Raw genomic sequence first — 13,803 nt, forward strand, 5'->3', positions numbered from 1 at the left:
GAGGTCTTCGTGAGCCGGCCCTGAATGTGCAATGGCCATCTCAGGACCATTGAGACACGAGAATATTCGCTAGCTGTCTACACTGAAAAGTCTCCCTGTCGCGTCGCATATATAACCGATCGACCGCGGACTTTGCTTACAACGCCTTTTGGTCAGAAAACAATTTCAAACACAGCTGCGCAAGACTGCCGAGTTGGCCTCTTGGCAACGTCTTTCTACTCTTTGCATACCAGGGCTTAACCAGCGTCGAGGTTTTTTTATGGATTGGGCAAGTGGCATATCAATCGATCAGTCCCTGCGAGTCTTCTTACTGTATCATAGAAACGTGCCTTGTGTACATTAGATGATTAGAAAGGCATTTAATGAAGGAGCCATGAAAACGTGAATTCGTTTCGAATTTTTTAAGGAATAATGATAAAGATGTACGATGCCAGCCTTAAAACATCATGACCTCATTACTCGTGGCCTGAAACCGTCCTCGCGCCGCCCACGAAAGCCCGCATTTTAGACAACCATCCGTCTTCCATCAGTGATACCTCACTTGTTATATCATGACAACCAGAAAGAGTATGCTGAACGACACTGGTGTCGGCCGTTCAATATCACCACCACTTTTCATGCCTTGTACAGCGTGTCAAGGAAACCTTCCGCCAATCGACTGACAATACTCTTGTCTGGTAAGCTGCCAGCCACACCGTACAATGCAGCGGTGTCACCACGACGCCACAAGAAGGGTTTGCCTTGTTTCTTTCTCTCCTCTGCCTTCTGCAGCTCCTCCCCAACCACTTCAATTAGATCGCTAGTGAGCTTATCCACTGCCTCAGCAGTTGGTTTCGTGAACGCACAGTGAATGGCAGGTGGGGATTGAAGAGCATTTAGATGCCACCCTCGAGCCGACATCGCATCGGCAATGTCATAAGTATCAATCCCCCTGTTTTTGCTCGCAAAGGCAACCACGCTGACAATTGGATGTCCAATGACCTCAAGATGCGCTGACAGCACTGGGTCCTCGCGGATGGAGGATTCGAACTGCTTGGCGGCGCCAACGATTTGATGGCAGCTGGCAATGTAGCCGGACTCTCCCAGACTCATCAAACTGGCCCAGCACCCGGCAATCAAAGCGCCCGGCCGCGATCCGGCGACTGATGGGGATGCGTAGACGCCACCAGACCAATCCGGGTAAATAAAGTATTGGTAGCTTCGGTACGAGCGATTCCGATACAGAAGGACGGAGTTGCCCTTTGGTGCAAACCCATACTTGTGGGTATCTACGCTGATGCTGGTCACGCCTGGGAGGCGGAAGTCAAACCCTCCTTCGTCTTCATACGGAGACGGATAACCCGCTTTCTTGAGGAAAGCGATGACGAAAGATCCCAGGCAGCAGTCGACATGAAGAGGGATCTTGTAAGAGACTGCTAGCCGGGACAGAGCCGGGATATCATCAACGATACCATGCGGAAAGTTGGGTGCGGAACCGACCAACAGGACAGTGTTGCGATTGATGAGACGACGAACGGAGGGAATATGAACCTTGTATTCCGGTGCCGGACATGCCACGCGATGAAGCTTGATACCAAAGTACTGGGAAGCTTTATAGAAAGCGGCATGAGCGGTATCAGGGATGATCCTGCGGCCATCAGTATGCTGTTATAGGAGAAGGGCGGAGCCATGAGCTTACATTTCTGGCTCCGTTACACCGCGTTCAGCGTAAGCCTTCTGACGCGCTGCGAGACAGGCCATGAGGATCGATTCTGTACCACCACTCGTGGTGACCCCGGCCCCGTCCGAGGGACCATTGAACAACGCGAGAACCTTGATGAAATAAGTATCAATTGCCACCCACTTTCAGAGGGCATTGACGAACCATAGCAACGATTTCAGATTCCATCTTTCGAACGCCGGGGAAAACATCCGGGTGAATCGGATTAGCAACACTGAATTTTCCAATGGCCTCCGTCTGTAGCTTTATCAGGTCCTCGCCACCGTGATAGACAGCACCGCTGACACGTCCATCTTCCCACCTCGTGTGTTCCATACTAGCCAGCTTCTCGAGCTCGTCGCGAATCTGCTCTGGCGTCCATCCTTCCTTGGGAAGGGTCAAATGCTTGGTGACCTCAGGACCTTTTGGAACGAGTCTGTCTTCAAGTTTGTTGAGAGCCGTCACGACTTGCTTGTCTACCTGGCTGCGAACACCAGGAGCGCGCAGGACAAGTGAGCAGCACCAGAGGCTGATGGCAGCATAAATATTACGAATGCTGCCAATGATACCATAGCCGCGCAACGAGTAGAAGGTCTTGCGGGAACATCGTAGGATGAAGAGGATGAAGATGATGTTACGAAACCTGTTAATGTGAATAGATCAATGAATTAGCCTCGCAACCATTGCAGTTACGTTGTCTCAAAGAGCGAGCACTATGCAGAATGAAGATTTCCGCTTAATAGCTGACTCACAGGTCCAGGTTCAGTGCGGCATTGGTAACATTGGATAGGTTCTTGCGCAAAGACGCAGGCAAAACAGAGGACGCCATTGGTGACCTAGCATATAAGGACTAGAAATGAAATAACACGAAGAGGACCATCGGTGCCGGCCAGGATGGAAAAGAGGAGGGCCAACGTTCCAGTGACAATAGGATAATAATGATCTAGGATGAGGAGGTGACGGTATGCATTTAGTATTTATCGCATCGGCGTTATCGGGAAGACAGCTGTAACCGTGGAAGCAGCCTCGGCTATGATTTGCTGGCTGGCGTTGCGAGGTGTTGCGAGTGGCGGCACCGTAATAGGCAAGTACTACCACCGATAATGACATAATAGTAATATGGCATTGTTTGATTCGTCTTTGATGGACATTATGTAAGTAATACTTTTTTTAAATGGGACCTCACAACAATACGGAGTATAGCTTGCTAAATCGGGGTCCAGGCCGATGAGATTAACCTCTTCTTATATGATCATTTTCTACCAAATAATGTAGATCGCCATGTAGTATGTACAAACACTCCAAGCAGAGAGAGCCATTGTCTCTAAACACCGAGTCTCTTTTTTGACAATGACAATAAAAAAAAAACGAGCAGCTTTTTTTTCGACCCATAAACAAATATCAAGACCAGATTTCGCCAATCGTATGAACGCATGAAAAAGATAGATCCTCATCGAAAAGCATCAATGTCAAATGATGATGAGAGCGTGAGTATATCAGATTGTTTTTCTTTCTTCCTTTCTTTCGAGAAACTATGCAGTGGTGCTCGCTTCGACCTCTTCGGCCCCTTGAGCGATCTCCTTCTCCTTCGCTTCGAGCTGAGCCTTCTCCTCTTCAGTCAGGTCAAGCAGAGGCTTGTTCTCGCCAAGCTTCAGGTTGTGGTAGTAGGCGCGGATGATACTGTCGGCATCATCAACAGCGATCGGTCGAATATCCGCGAGAGCCTTAATCTTGGCGGTACATTCCTTGTATTGAGCATCAGTCATCTGAATATTGAGCTGCTGAGCACGCGACTTGATCGCGTTCCAGCCCGTCAAGCGAGAAGCGAAGTGAACATAGCGGGTCATGCCGAAATCGGCTGGATTGATAATCTCGTAAGTGCTTGGGTTGTTGAGGATGGCCTTGGCGTGAATGCCGGCCTTGTGGGTGAAAGCACAGAACCCAGTGATGTAGTTGTTGAAGGGGATGTTGACCTGAACGGCCTCGGCCACAAGGTCCTCAATTTCCTTGAGCTTGTGGAGCTTGTACTTGCTCTTGACATACTCAGGGTCGGCCACCATCATACGAGCCAGCAGACCACCAAGAGGGGTGATTCCATTACGCTCACCGATACCGAGGACGGAGGTATCAATGTGAGTGGCACCGGCTTCCAGGGCGCAGTAAGCATTGGCGATGGCACAGCCAGTGTCGTTGTGGAAGTGAGTCTCAATGTCACACTTGACGACACCCCTCAGGACGCGAACCAGCTCGTAAACCTGGCGGGGGGATGCGCAGCCGACAGTGTCAGCAATACCAACGCGGTTGACGCCAATCTTGTCAACGGCAGAATAGATGGAGAGAAGGTCCACCAGGTCAGACCGGAAGGAGTCTTCACTGGAGAATCGGATTTCAATACCCTTGGACTTGACGAAGTTGATGACTTCGATGGCGGTGTTGGTGATGTAGGTCATATCCTTGCCGTGAGAGTGCTCACGGAGGTATGATGAAGTGCCAATGACAACGTCACTTGATCCAGTCAGCGTCTTCTTGCACACAAAACATAGGTACGCCAGAGATCTTACACTCCATCAACACCGGTCTCCACAGCTATTCTCGCATCATCCATGTGGCATCGGATGTGAGTCAGGATCTGTGCATCTCGGTTAGACTGCATCACCAATGGATAGCGACATCAATGGCAGCCCACCTTAGCCTTGAGACCCAGCTTGCAGATGGCCTCGCAGTCGCGTCTCGATTGCTCAGAAGCACAAGGGCTTGTAAGTTCGATCTTTACAGCGTCAGTAAATTATTCTCCAAGTGAACTGTCCCTGGACCCCAGGTATGACTCACATAGTCAACACCAAAGTCATCCAGGGCCTTGGCAATCTCGATCTTCTTCTGCGTGTCGAAAAAGGCATTGGCGAATTGTTCACCCTCCCGCAAAGTACTCTCGATGATCTTGAATCGGGAGACATTGCTGAGGAAGTCCGTCACAGCGGCGTTGTGGCCGTAGGGATTCCGGTTTGCGGACGGGTGAGGGTTATTGCGGGTGCGGATGGCGGTGAAACCTTCGTGAGTGGGGAGATCTTTGCGCACATAATGTTAGTGAAAACAAAAGGAAATAGGATTCTGGAGACGGAAGAGACAGAGTGATGTACCATCTCCGTTGGCATGGCCGTTGATGCCATTCGTATGCCCATTGGGCTCGTTGTCTGCACCGGGACACATCGCGCAGGGAGAGCGGGGGGTGGAAGATGAAGTCACAAGTTGATAATTTCGACGAGACTTGGAGGTCTTCAGATCCTGGTCGAAGATGGAATTTTAGACAACGAGAGACTGACTGGGCCAGGGCAGAATTTATGAGGCAAGCGTGTGGGAAAAAAGGAAAAAGAGTCACAGGCGGGGATCCAGAAATAATAATGGATGATGACTCGACCAGACGCTTTTCTCTACTGAGGCGGAAACTGGGGAACTGGAAATTTTCACTAGTGGGGATCGACCCTCTGACGAGTCGGCCGAACCCCAATTTCCGCGAAATATCAATCCGCAAAGGCACGACTTTTCTCTACAGTCTACGTCCATGTTGATCGGCGGAGCAACAGCATCGATGATAGGATAGATTGGCGATCAGCCTGCCACCCTTTTCTGTTCAGTTTCTCTCAATTGGTTTGTTGGCTGCAACTCACAAGGGACAATCCTCAGTGGTGCGGGCGCGGCTACCGACATCGGCACCGCTGTTTTCGCCGCCCACTGGTGACGCGCACGAGTCCAGATGCCGGATTTAATAAGCAACCATCCCAGTCATTTCCGAACAGTTTCTCTATGGATAGGTCGATTCAATCTCAATTCCTCCAAGCGTCTCTTCCAGTCCAAGATGGCACTGTCTCTGCAGGATGTATGCACGACAACGCAAACCATTAGGGATTGCCATTTGCCCCTCACTTTGCAAAATGCCAACAGATTTCCTGCGCCTCGGACCAATAAGGATAGCCACATTAGATCTAAGCTTTAATTGGCAATGACGGATCGATCACACAAAGAGCAATTCTCCCAACGTGGAGAAAAACCTTTTGAATGACTCATAACGCTTACACAAGCTTGCTTCTGATAGGCAGATCATTCTCTCATCAATGAATGGTTTGATACTAACTGGGTAATATAATAGACCTCACTGTGGAATTCATGAGACAAACCCGCTCAACCTGTTGCAACACTATTAAAAGATATGTAATTCTCGATCATTACGATCCATGCGTTTCATGTCTCAATGAGCGCCCAATCATTCCATCACCTGAAGCGTTTCAATAAAGACTGTGATCAACGCTGAATCTTTGGACGCTCCCAACTTACTAATCGAAAGCCCCAACATATCGTTTCTGTCACTCAATCACTCCAGCTCTTGAAATTCGATACCTCATGTGTAAAAGCATAGCCTCGATCCCGCTCCATTTCATTGCACAGGTCCGTATCAATCTTTACCACTGGCCGGTAATTTTGATTATCAGTGTAGATATCCGGGTCATCCGCCCCGCCCCGGCCGACGCTGCCCTTGCTCCTGCCACCAAGACGCTGAATTTTGGACTGCTGAACCCCATATCCTTTCCTTCTGGAGCCCATGACGTTTCCCAATCCAATCTGCCGGCTCTTGCGCATTCCAAAGAAAAGGCCTGCCACGACAAGGGTAATAACGCTCAGACTAACCGGTAGGCCAACGATAAGGCCCAGCTTGTTGAAGGACGTTGGTGGAGGAGGTTTGTAGTGCTCCACGGGCTTTGGCAGCAGTGTGATTGTTGGACCTTCTCGATAGCTGGCGCGCTGATCTGATTCTGGGTTGTTCTCGATGATGTACAAGGTCAGATTGTTGTAGAACTTGCCCTGCAGCCATTCCTTTTGCATCTTGATGGGGACGTAGCCGTAACCATTCTCCGTCCTGTCCGAAGTGTATGCTGAGTCGCCAGCTGAATGGTTGGAGTATCTCAGCTCAATTATGATGGACGAATTGATGGGATAAAAGTCGGCATCCCAGGTTATGTAATAGGTCGAATCGACAGTTACGTTGGTTCCATCTTCAGGCAAACAGAACGGGTGGAACGGTCCCTTTGACTCGGTACAGACGGGAAAGTCACCAGTGGAAGATAGATCTGGATGAACTGACAATGAACCTATCGCAGCAAGAGTTAGTTGACTACTAATCGGCCTGCCTGGGAGGGCATGGAGAAACAAGATGTAAGCTAGACAGTGAAATGAGAATTGGTTCTAAGACCAAGACTTACCAGTCTTCCCTCTGTCGACGATCACACCTGGAGAGACTTCCGCGGCATACCCGGGGATCTTTGTCAATGGGACGGCATAGGCCATTGAGAGAACAGCCAAGAGAAGAGCATTGAGAATGAACATCGCTCTGACTCTATATGTCTGACGGGAAATTCTTTTTGCAAACGAATAGACCTCTGCAATTGCGTAGTTTGCGAAATCAATGCCCACAGGGCGTTCACAGAAACAGGGAAGCTCACTTTATTGCAATGCAAAACTAACAGACTAAGAGGAAATGTAATCGTACTTCGGCCATGTAGTATGGGGAACAGAAAAGATGACGAGGTCCAGAGATCCATTGTTACTCTCTGGAGAATGCCCGCAGAAGGCATGTAGTTTCCTGAATAGGAAGGCTCACCAGTGGACTCTATAGGGAAATGTTACCCCTCCCTAGTACTTATCTAGGCGTTTGGCTCCTGCCTCGAATTTGTAGAAGACGCAAATGATCTCGCAGGTTGGGTGACGGTACATGTACTCTTCTGCCTGGCAGCGCTATCTGAGCTCTTCGGCCACTCTCGCGCTTCACAGATATCGCCGTTTCTCCGCATTTATTTCATATATTCATTCGGAACGTCTAAAAGGAAAATTATTGTATAATGTTGGAGGCGTTGGGAACATTCTAAATGACCATGAAACATTAAGGTGCCTGTCAAACTAGATGAAATGGAGCTATTTTCTGTCTCGCAGATACCTACGGAGTGGGTGCAGTATACTTAGTCAAGGGGAAAAGAACATGATTCCAGAAGACGAACGTAGAATAGCACTCTGGGTGTAGATGTTAGCTTGTAATGGAATTTAGAGATACATCTAACCTTCTTACATCAGCTCTTATTTAAAGAAACAGCCATTCTACACGACAAATTCAGATGTAGCTCAGGTGCCCCACTCCATACCTACTGATGTTGCAATAAGCCGTTCGGTGTGGGTGAAGCAAACACGTGCTCTGCCTTATCTTGCTTGCATTGGGGCGAGAGCTCATGCCTGCGCAGGCGGGTGCGCGGTTTCCCCGCTACCGGGCGCCAGCCTCCTTTTGGCCAGATCGCGTCTCGCCCCCAAGCTGCCAGCTAAACACTATTGCTGCTACTGTGCCTGCTGTACTGAACAACAGTCGCATGCCGTGATTATGGTCTGGTGCCTATCGCATTAGCAATCTTGCTCTGGATCATGCTTGTGCTCCTTTAACTACCTAATACTATTTCCACCTTTCGGTCTATTGTCTTCTTACCTTCTAATTCGCAATTTCCCCACGAGCATTGCCTCTGCGGATTCCAGTGCCCACTCTCCAAAATGCGTCTCTCGCCGCTCCTCGCTTTACTCCCAGCCTTAGCTGCTGCTCAGGATCAGATTCCTCTTGCGGATCAGCTTAAGGGTTGGTTCAACAAGGCCAAGGCTTTTATACCCAGTGCAAGTCCGGCTGCTCCCGTTGAGAAGGCCGCTGAAAAGGTTGTGGAAAAGACTGTCACACCGTTGAATCTGAGCAACTGGCAATCCATACTGGAGCCGTCGTCGCAGCCTCAAGACTGGATCATTTACATTACTGGTGGGAACAAGACCTGCTTTGGTCGCTGTGGCACAGCGGACAAGGCCTTCAACGTATGTATGCACGATCTGTAATAACATACATCACGGTGTTGACCCGATATTTCTCTTTTAGGAATCTGTGCCTCTCTTCGCTGCGGACCCAACCTCTCCCAACCTTGGGTATTTGAACTGTGAAAAAGAACATATTCTGTGTTCAATCTGGGCTGCCGGAGCCCCGTCCGTATGGCATCTGCAACTTCCGCAAGTCCAAGCTGGGGAGCCTCGTCCCGCTGTGCCTCTGCACATTGTCAACCTGAACACGACCGCTGTGACTCCGGAAACTATTTACAAGATTCACTCCGAGAAGACTTATGAGAAGGAGGCTCCTTACGAGGGTGCACTTCATCCTTTTGATGGCTGGCTTGCGCAATACGGATTGAACGTGCCTCTGGGATATGTCATGTATGGCTTTTCCTTGATTCCCAGCTGGCTTTTCATGATTGCTATCAGTTTCTTCAGCAGGACCATTATGTGAGTGCCCATGCCTCGATTGATATTATGTTATGATTGTCGTTCTGACTTGTTTTAATCAGGGGCCGACGAATGGCGAACCCGGCAGCAACAGCCGGCCGCCCCCAACAAGCCGGTGGTACTAACTAGGGGGTCAGCCGGGGAGGGTTATAGTCAGATTGTGTGTTTTTTGTTTTTGGTTTGGGAAAGAACTATGGTTTAGGTTGTATATAATGAGTCGTATCTATGCAATAGGCGCTTTTTGTCGCTGGCTTGGCTATGATGCAGGATGCTAAACGGGTTTGCTTTAGAAATGCACTCCGACAGCCCAGTTTTGTCGAAACGACTCGGGGATTTTATTTCGGGCAGTTGTCGACCAAAACTAATATTATACTTGATTCCTGGCGATGATAGTAATAATAATAATAATATGGTGGTGAATTAATTAATCAACTAGCTCCATGATTGGTTTCCGTGATGGCTCTTGAGTTGCGACCGATTTTGCCAGGCCCAGCCGGCAAGTTACTAGCTCCGCAAGATCAACGCATGACCACATAATTGCCCGCGTACCGGTCATTGATTACGTTCAAACTCAATGATCATAATCCTTTACCTTGTCTGCCTTGCCTGATAAATAATGGCGGCGCCCGTGTCGCTCGACCGCATACCGCCTAGCACGGCCTCATATGTAATCGCAACCGCGATTATTGCAGGTGTCACGGGCTTCTTCATCGGCCAAGGTGCCGCACTCGGCCTATTCTCATCTTCGGCAGCCAAATCAAGGCAGGGTAACCGTCGACTAAGGATCTCCAATGTGACAGGGCAATCGGACGAGGAAAACGAAGAGGACTGGGAGAGTGAGGAAGAAGAGGAAGAAGACGAAGGAGATGCAGGAGAGCTGGCGACCTTTGAGGGGAACACGGACGAGGTGAAGCTCGTGCTTGTCGTGAGGACTGATCTAGGGATGGGGAAAGGTAATTGTCGCCCTCTGTCTGTTGTCGCTGAGATCTATTATCTACTACGGAGTACAGGCAGAGCAAAAGTTTTCCCGGTCTGTATTCAATGGGTTTTGCTGACATTACTCTCGCAACGACTATAGGCAAGATCGCGGCGCAATGTTCCCATGCCACACTCGCCTGCTACAAATACTACGTCTCCAAGTCACCGAACTCACCGATTCTGAAACGTTGGGAGCGTGGTGGCCAGGCCAAGGTCGCACTGCAAGTCAAGACAGAGGAGGAAATGCTACTTCTACAGGCACAGGCTCTCAGCTTGGGTCTCTGCGCTCGCGTGATCCAAGATGCCGGTCGGACACAGATCGCGAGTGGCAGCAGGACGGTACTAGGAATTTTGGGACCTAAAAGTGTAGTCGACAGTGTAACAGGCCATCTGAAGCTACTGTGATGATCTCATGTCATGGGTCACGGTGAAAAAATAATGATTTCTACGCAGTTAGACGATTTTCGTTTGTGGAAGAGGACGCAATAAACTGCAGCCCGTCATTCCAAAAAAAATTTTTTTTCCCTGTAATATGCCCTTGCATAATAGCAACTGAAAGTACTGCAGATATCGGTTCTGCTTGCTACATAAACTTCTGATTTCAAGCCCTCTGTTAAATTAAAAAGGAAATGTTGGCCAGCCATGGTTTTTCCCTAACCTCACCAGCCGACGGCCGCACGAGTCCAGAGAACTCGCATTCGGTGAAGGGACTGGGAATATGACGCCGCCAGCATCCAAGGGTTCCAACCGAGCTCACCCGAAGGGAGCTCAAGGCCAGAAGGCACCTGACGCTGACAATTGCTCTGAGATCTGTCGACAGGAAATTGACACCATTTCCGAAGACGATGGCTCCTTAGTCGTCGAACTGTCCAGCAATCAACCGAGACACAACGTACCTCCTCCGAAGAGAAGGCTTGCAGGCCGGGATCGCTGAACACAGATCTGTGGGTTGGTGAGGAAGAAAAAGAAAAAGGAATGACTTGGAAATTTCGTTCGCGTTTTAATATTGCCCACTAGCCTTAGGAGCGGGTCACGCGGCTTGCGCTAAACCCGATATGGATACGGAGCGGGCAAACTTAGTGAGCGGCAACTTCAACGCCGTTCAAGTACGCTGGCGTGAAGGGTATCGCTGCAGTACAGCCGCATCCCATCGCAACCTTCCTCCTCACCTTTTCTCCTCGAGCACAGTCTGTCTGTTCTACAAACCCTAGAATGGCGGACGCGCTCTCGATCGAGCAGAACAATAAGATCCGGGTGGCCCTCGGGCTCAAGCCTCTCCCCGTTCCTGGTGCAGACGCCACATCCGGTCCAACGTTCAAGGAATCCAAGGAGTCCAAGGAGTCGCCTTCTGAAGAAGATGAACCCGGCGGTACTTTAGAATCGCGTCATGCTCAGGCCTCTGAGAACTGGAAGAAGTTACAAGCTGAGGCTGAGGCGAAACGAAGACGAGAAGAGAAGAATGCTGCGATCAAGAAAGCACGCGATCTCGCGCGGCTGAACGCAAAGCTGGAGGGGAAAAGTCTTGGAGAAGCAGAGGGCGCAGACCTGGACACAAAGTCCTGGCTAGCTCAACATAAGAAGCTGCAGAAGAAAGTTGAGAAAGAGCGTGCTCGCAAGCTTGCTGAGGAGCTGGCGGAGCGAGAGCGGGTGGCTGAGTATACATCAGCGGATCTAGCGGGCATTAAGGTTGCGCATGAGATTACCGATTTTGAAGGAGGGGATGAACAAATCCTCACACTCAAAGATACGACTGTCGATGCGAACGAAGAGGAAGGCGATGAGTTGGAGAATATTGAACTCAGGGAAAAGGAGAAACTGAGGGAGAAGTTGGAACTGAAGAAGAAAAAGACACCCTATGATCCCACGGATTACGATAGCACCGGCTCAATCCTGGCCCAATATGATGAGGAGATCGAGGGAAAGAAGCGAAAACATTTTACCCTCGACGCTCAGGGCTCGACCGCTGAAGAACGAGAGGCTAAGAGACAGAATGTCTCTGATATGTTGAAGAAGCAGCCTGTCAGCCTCGACATTGTGCCGGAGGCACCAGTGTCCGACTATATGGACATAAGTGAGGTCAAGATTAAGAAACCAAAGAAGAAGAAGGCCAAGTCTACGAGACAGAAGGCGGCGGACGAGGACGATATTTTCCCGACCATCGAGTCTACAGATACGCCTAATGGAGATTCCATGGAGGTGGACTCTGGCCCAGCGAATGGTAGCCTACCCGCTCCACAGAAGAAGAAGAGCGAAGAGACATCTTTCGTCGATGATGAAGACCTACAGGCCTCTCTTGCAATGCAGAGGCGGGCGGCTTTCAAGAAACGCAAGAAGGTCCGCCCTGAAGACATCGCTCGGCAGCTACGGGAAGAAGAGTCGCAAACACCGATGGAGGTCGAGAATGGCGAGGGCGCTGAAGAGGAGCCTGGGTTAATCATCGATGAGACGTCGGAGTTTGTTTCCAATTTACAGAAGCCGACAATCCCCGAAAGGCGAGAGCGACGATCTGTCTCGCAGGCCGAAGAAAGGTCTGTTAAGCAGGAGTCGCCCGATGAGGAAGATGTCGATATGGAACGTTCATACAACGACGTGGAAGACGAGGAGGAATTGAAGGCACGGATAGAGAAGGAAGAATCGATAGAACGGCCAGATATCAGCGTGACTGGATTGGAAGAGGAAAAGACCCTCGATCAAGGTCTCGGTGCTACGCTGGCCATGCTCAAGCAACGTGGGCTCGTCAAAGAGACCGATGCTGCGGAGAAGAACGCGCTCTACCGCGAGCGGCAGCGCTTCCTTCAGGAGAAATATCGTCGCGAGACGGAAGCGGAGAAGCGGGCTCGACTCCAGCGTGAACGGGACCGCGCCACGGGCAAGCTCGACCGCATGTCCGCTCGGGAACGAGAGGAGTATGCGCGCTGGGAGAACAAGCAGCGTGACCAACAGGAGTCGCGGCAGATGGCCGACATCTTCAATCGCGAGTATAAGCCTGACATCCAGCTCAAATACGTGGATGAGTTTGGTCGCCTTATGAACCAGAAGGAGGCGTTCAAGCACCTGAGCCACCAGTTCCACGGCAAGGGCAGCGGGAAGATGAAGACGGAGAAGCATCTGAAGAAGATCGAGGAAGAGAAGAAGCGCGAGGCCATGAGCGCGCTGGATAGCAGTCAGCACACTGGCATGAACAACGCGATGGGCGCGACGGCGAAGAAGAATCGCCAGGCGGGTGTGCGTCTGGCTTGATGCTCTCATGTGGTATCAACAGTGTCATACGGAGTAATTCTAGCTTGCATTGCATTTCTACTGGGTCATTGTCCTGTGTGCATAATACGTAGTCATATAGATACACAAGTCGTGCATGCCGTCCTACTCTGTAGACTTTGGTTTCTTCCCCCGGTCGTTAATAGCAAGCCACTGGTCCGGGGCTCCACCGGCGAAATGTTTAGCGCTTCGACCGCCCTTGTTACATAATTAGAATATCTAATCATGCAGGGTTCGAACAGAGATGACTGATGAGTCATGACCTGATGGTGGAGAAATATGTATACAATGAAGATTATTTACGGTGCGTATACTTTGTCATGGTCAAGATGTATGTAGGGAGTACTTCGTACTGAACCATTAATATTAATAACTTACCCCTCGCACAATAGGGATACGGAAGGAAAATGTTAGCTAATAATTAACCGAACAATCTGGAGTAAACGACCGGAATGACTCCGGAGTGTGGGGAACGATTGGGGTCAACACCACGCATTTATCTGCCTTCGCAGGGAAGCTGACAT

The 13,803-nt window shown here is 50.0% G+C and overlaps 6 protein-coding genes across 6 annotated transcripts; 3 read left to right on the forward strand and 3 right to left on the reverse strand.

The window, feature by feature from the left end:
- Positions 1–615: 615 nt before the first annotated feature.
- Positions 616–2,528, reverse strand: VTN77DRAFT_8980 (uncharacterized protein; the record flags this gene model as incomplete). The annotated part of the gene is made up of 4 exons (XM_069425537.1): positions 616–1,627; positions 1,679–1,812; positions 1,865–2,342; positions 2,452–2,528. The coding sequence occupies 4 exons, from the start codon at positions 2,526–2,528 to the stop codon at positions 616–618; spliced, it is 1,701 nt and encodes a 566-aa protein (XP_069280857.1).
- Positions 2,529–3,231: 703 nt separating this feature from the next.
- Positions 3,232–4,906, reverse strand: VTN77DRAFT_8981 (uncharacterized protein; the record flags this gene model as incomplete). Its single annotated transcript, XM_069425538.1, has 5 exons — positions 3,232–4,204; positions 4,261–4,328; positions 4,386–4,466; positions 4,529–4,764; positions 4,837–4,906. 5 exons carry the CDS (start codon positions 4,904–4,906, stop codon positions 3,232–3,234), a joined length of 1,428 nt encoding a protein of 475 aa, XP_069280858.1.
- A 1,155-nt stretch (positions 4,907–6,061) lies between these two features.
- On the reverse strand, positions 6,062–7,036 carry VTN77DRAFT_8982 (uncharacterized protein; the record flags this gene model as incomplete). The annotated part of the gene is made up of 2 exons (XM_069425539.1): positions 6,062–6,840; positions 6,952–7,036. 2 exons carry the CDS (start codon positions 7,034–7,036, stop codon positions 6,062–6,064), a joined length of 864 nt encoding a protein of 287 aa, XP_069280859.1.
- A 1,242-nt stretch (positions 7,037–8,278) lies between these two features.
- On the forward strand, positions 8,279–9,172 carry VTN77DRAFT_8983 (uncharacterized protein; the record flags this gene model as incomplete). Its single annotated transcript, XM_069425540.1, has 3 exons — positions 8,279–8,584; positions 8,646–9,043; positions 9,106–9,172. 3 exons carry the CDS (start codon positions 8,279–8,281, stop codon positions 9,170–9,172), a joined length of 771 nt encoding a protein of 256 aa, XP_069280860.1.
- Positions 9,173–9,659: 487 nt separating this feature from the next.
- On the forward strand, positions 9,660–10,426 carry VTN77DRAFT_8984 (uncharacterized protein; the record flags this gene model as incomplete). Its single annotated transcript, XM_069425541.1, has 2 exons — positions 9,660–9,996; positions 10,122–10,426. The coding sequence occupies 2 exons, from the start codon at positions 9,660–9,662 to the stop codon at positions 10,424–10,426; spliced, it is 642 nt and encodes a 213-aa protein (XP_069280861.1).
- Positions 10,427–11,233: 807 nt separating this feature from the next.
- Positions 11,234–13,261, forward strand: VTN77DRAFT_8985 (uncharacterized protein; the record flags this gene model as incomplete). Its single annotated transcript, XM_069425542.1, has 1 exon — positions 11,234–13,261. One exon carries the CDS (start codon positions 11,234–11,236, stop codon positions 13,259–13,261), a length of 2,028 nt encoding a protein of 675 aa, XP_069280862.1.
- Between the last annotated feature and the right edge of the window lie 542 nt (positions 13,262–13,803).

This window comes from Rasamsonia byssochlamydoides, assembly GCF_041956645.1.
Source record: "Rasamsonia byssochlamydoides strain NRRL 3658 unplaced genomic scaffold VTN77scaffold_8, whole genome shotgun sequence".
Classification (NCBI taxonomy): domain Eukaryota; kingdom Fungi; phylum Ascomycota; class Eurotiomycetes; order Eurotiales; family Trichocomaceae; genus Rasamsonia; species Rasamsonia byssochlamydoides.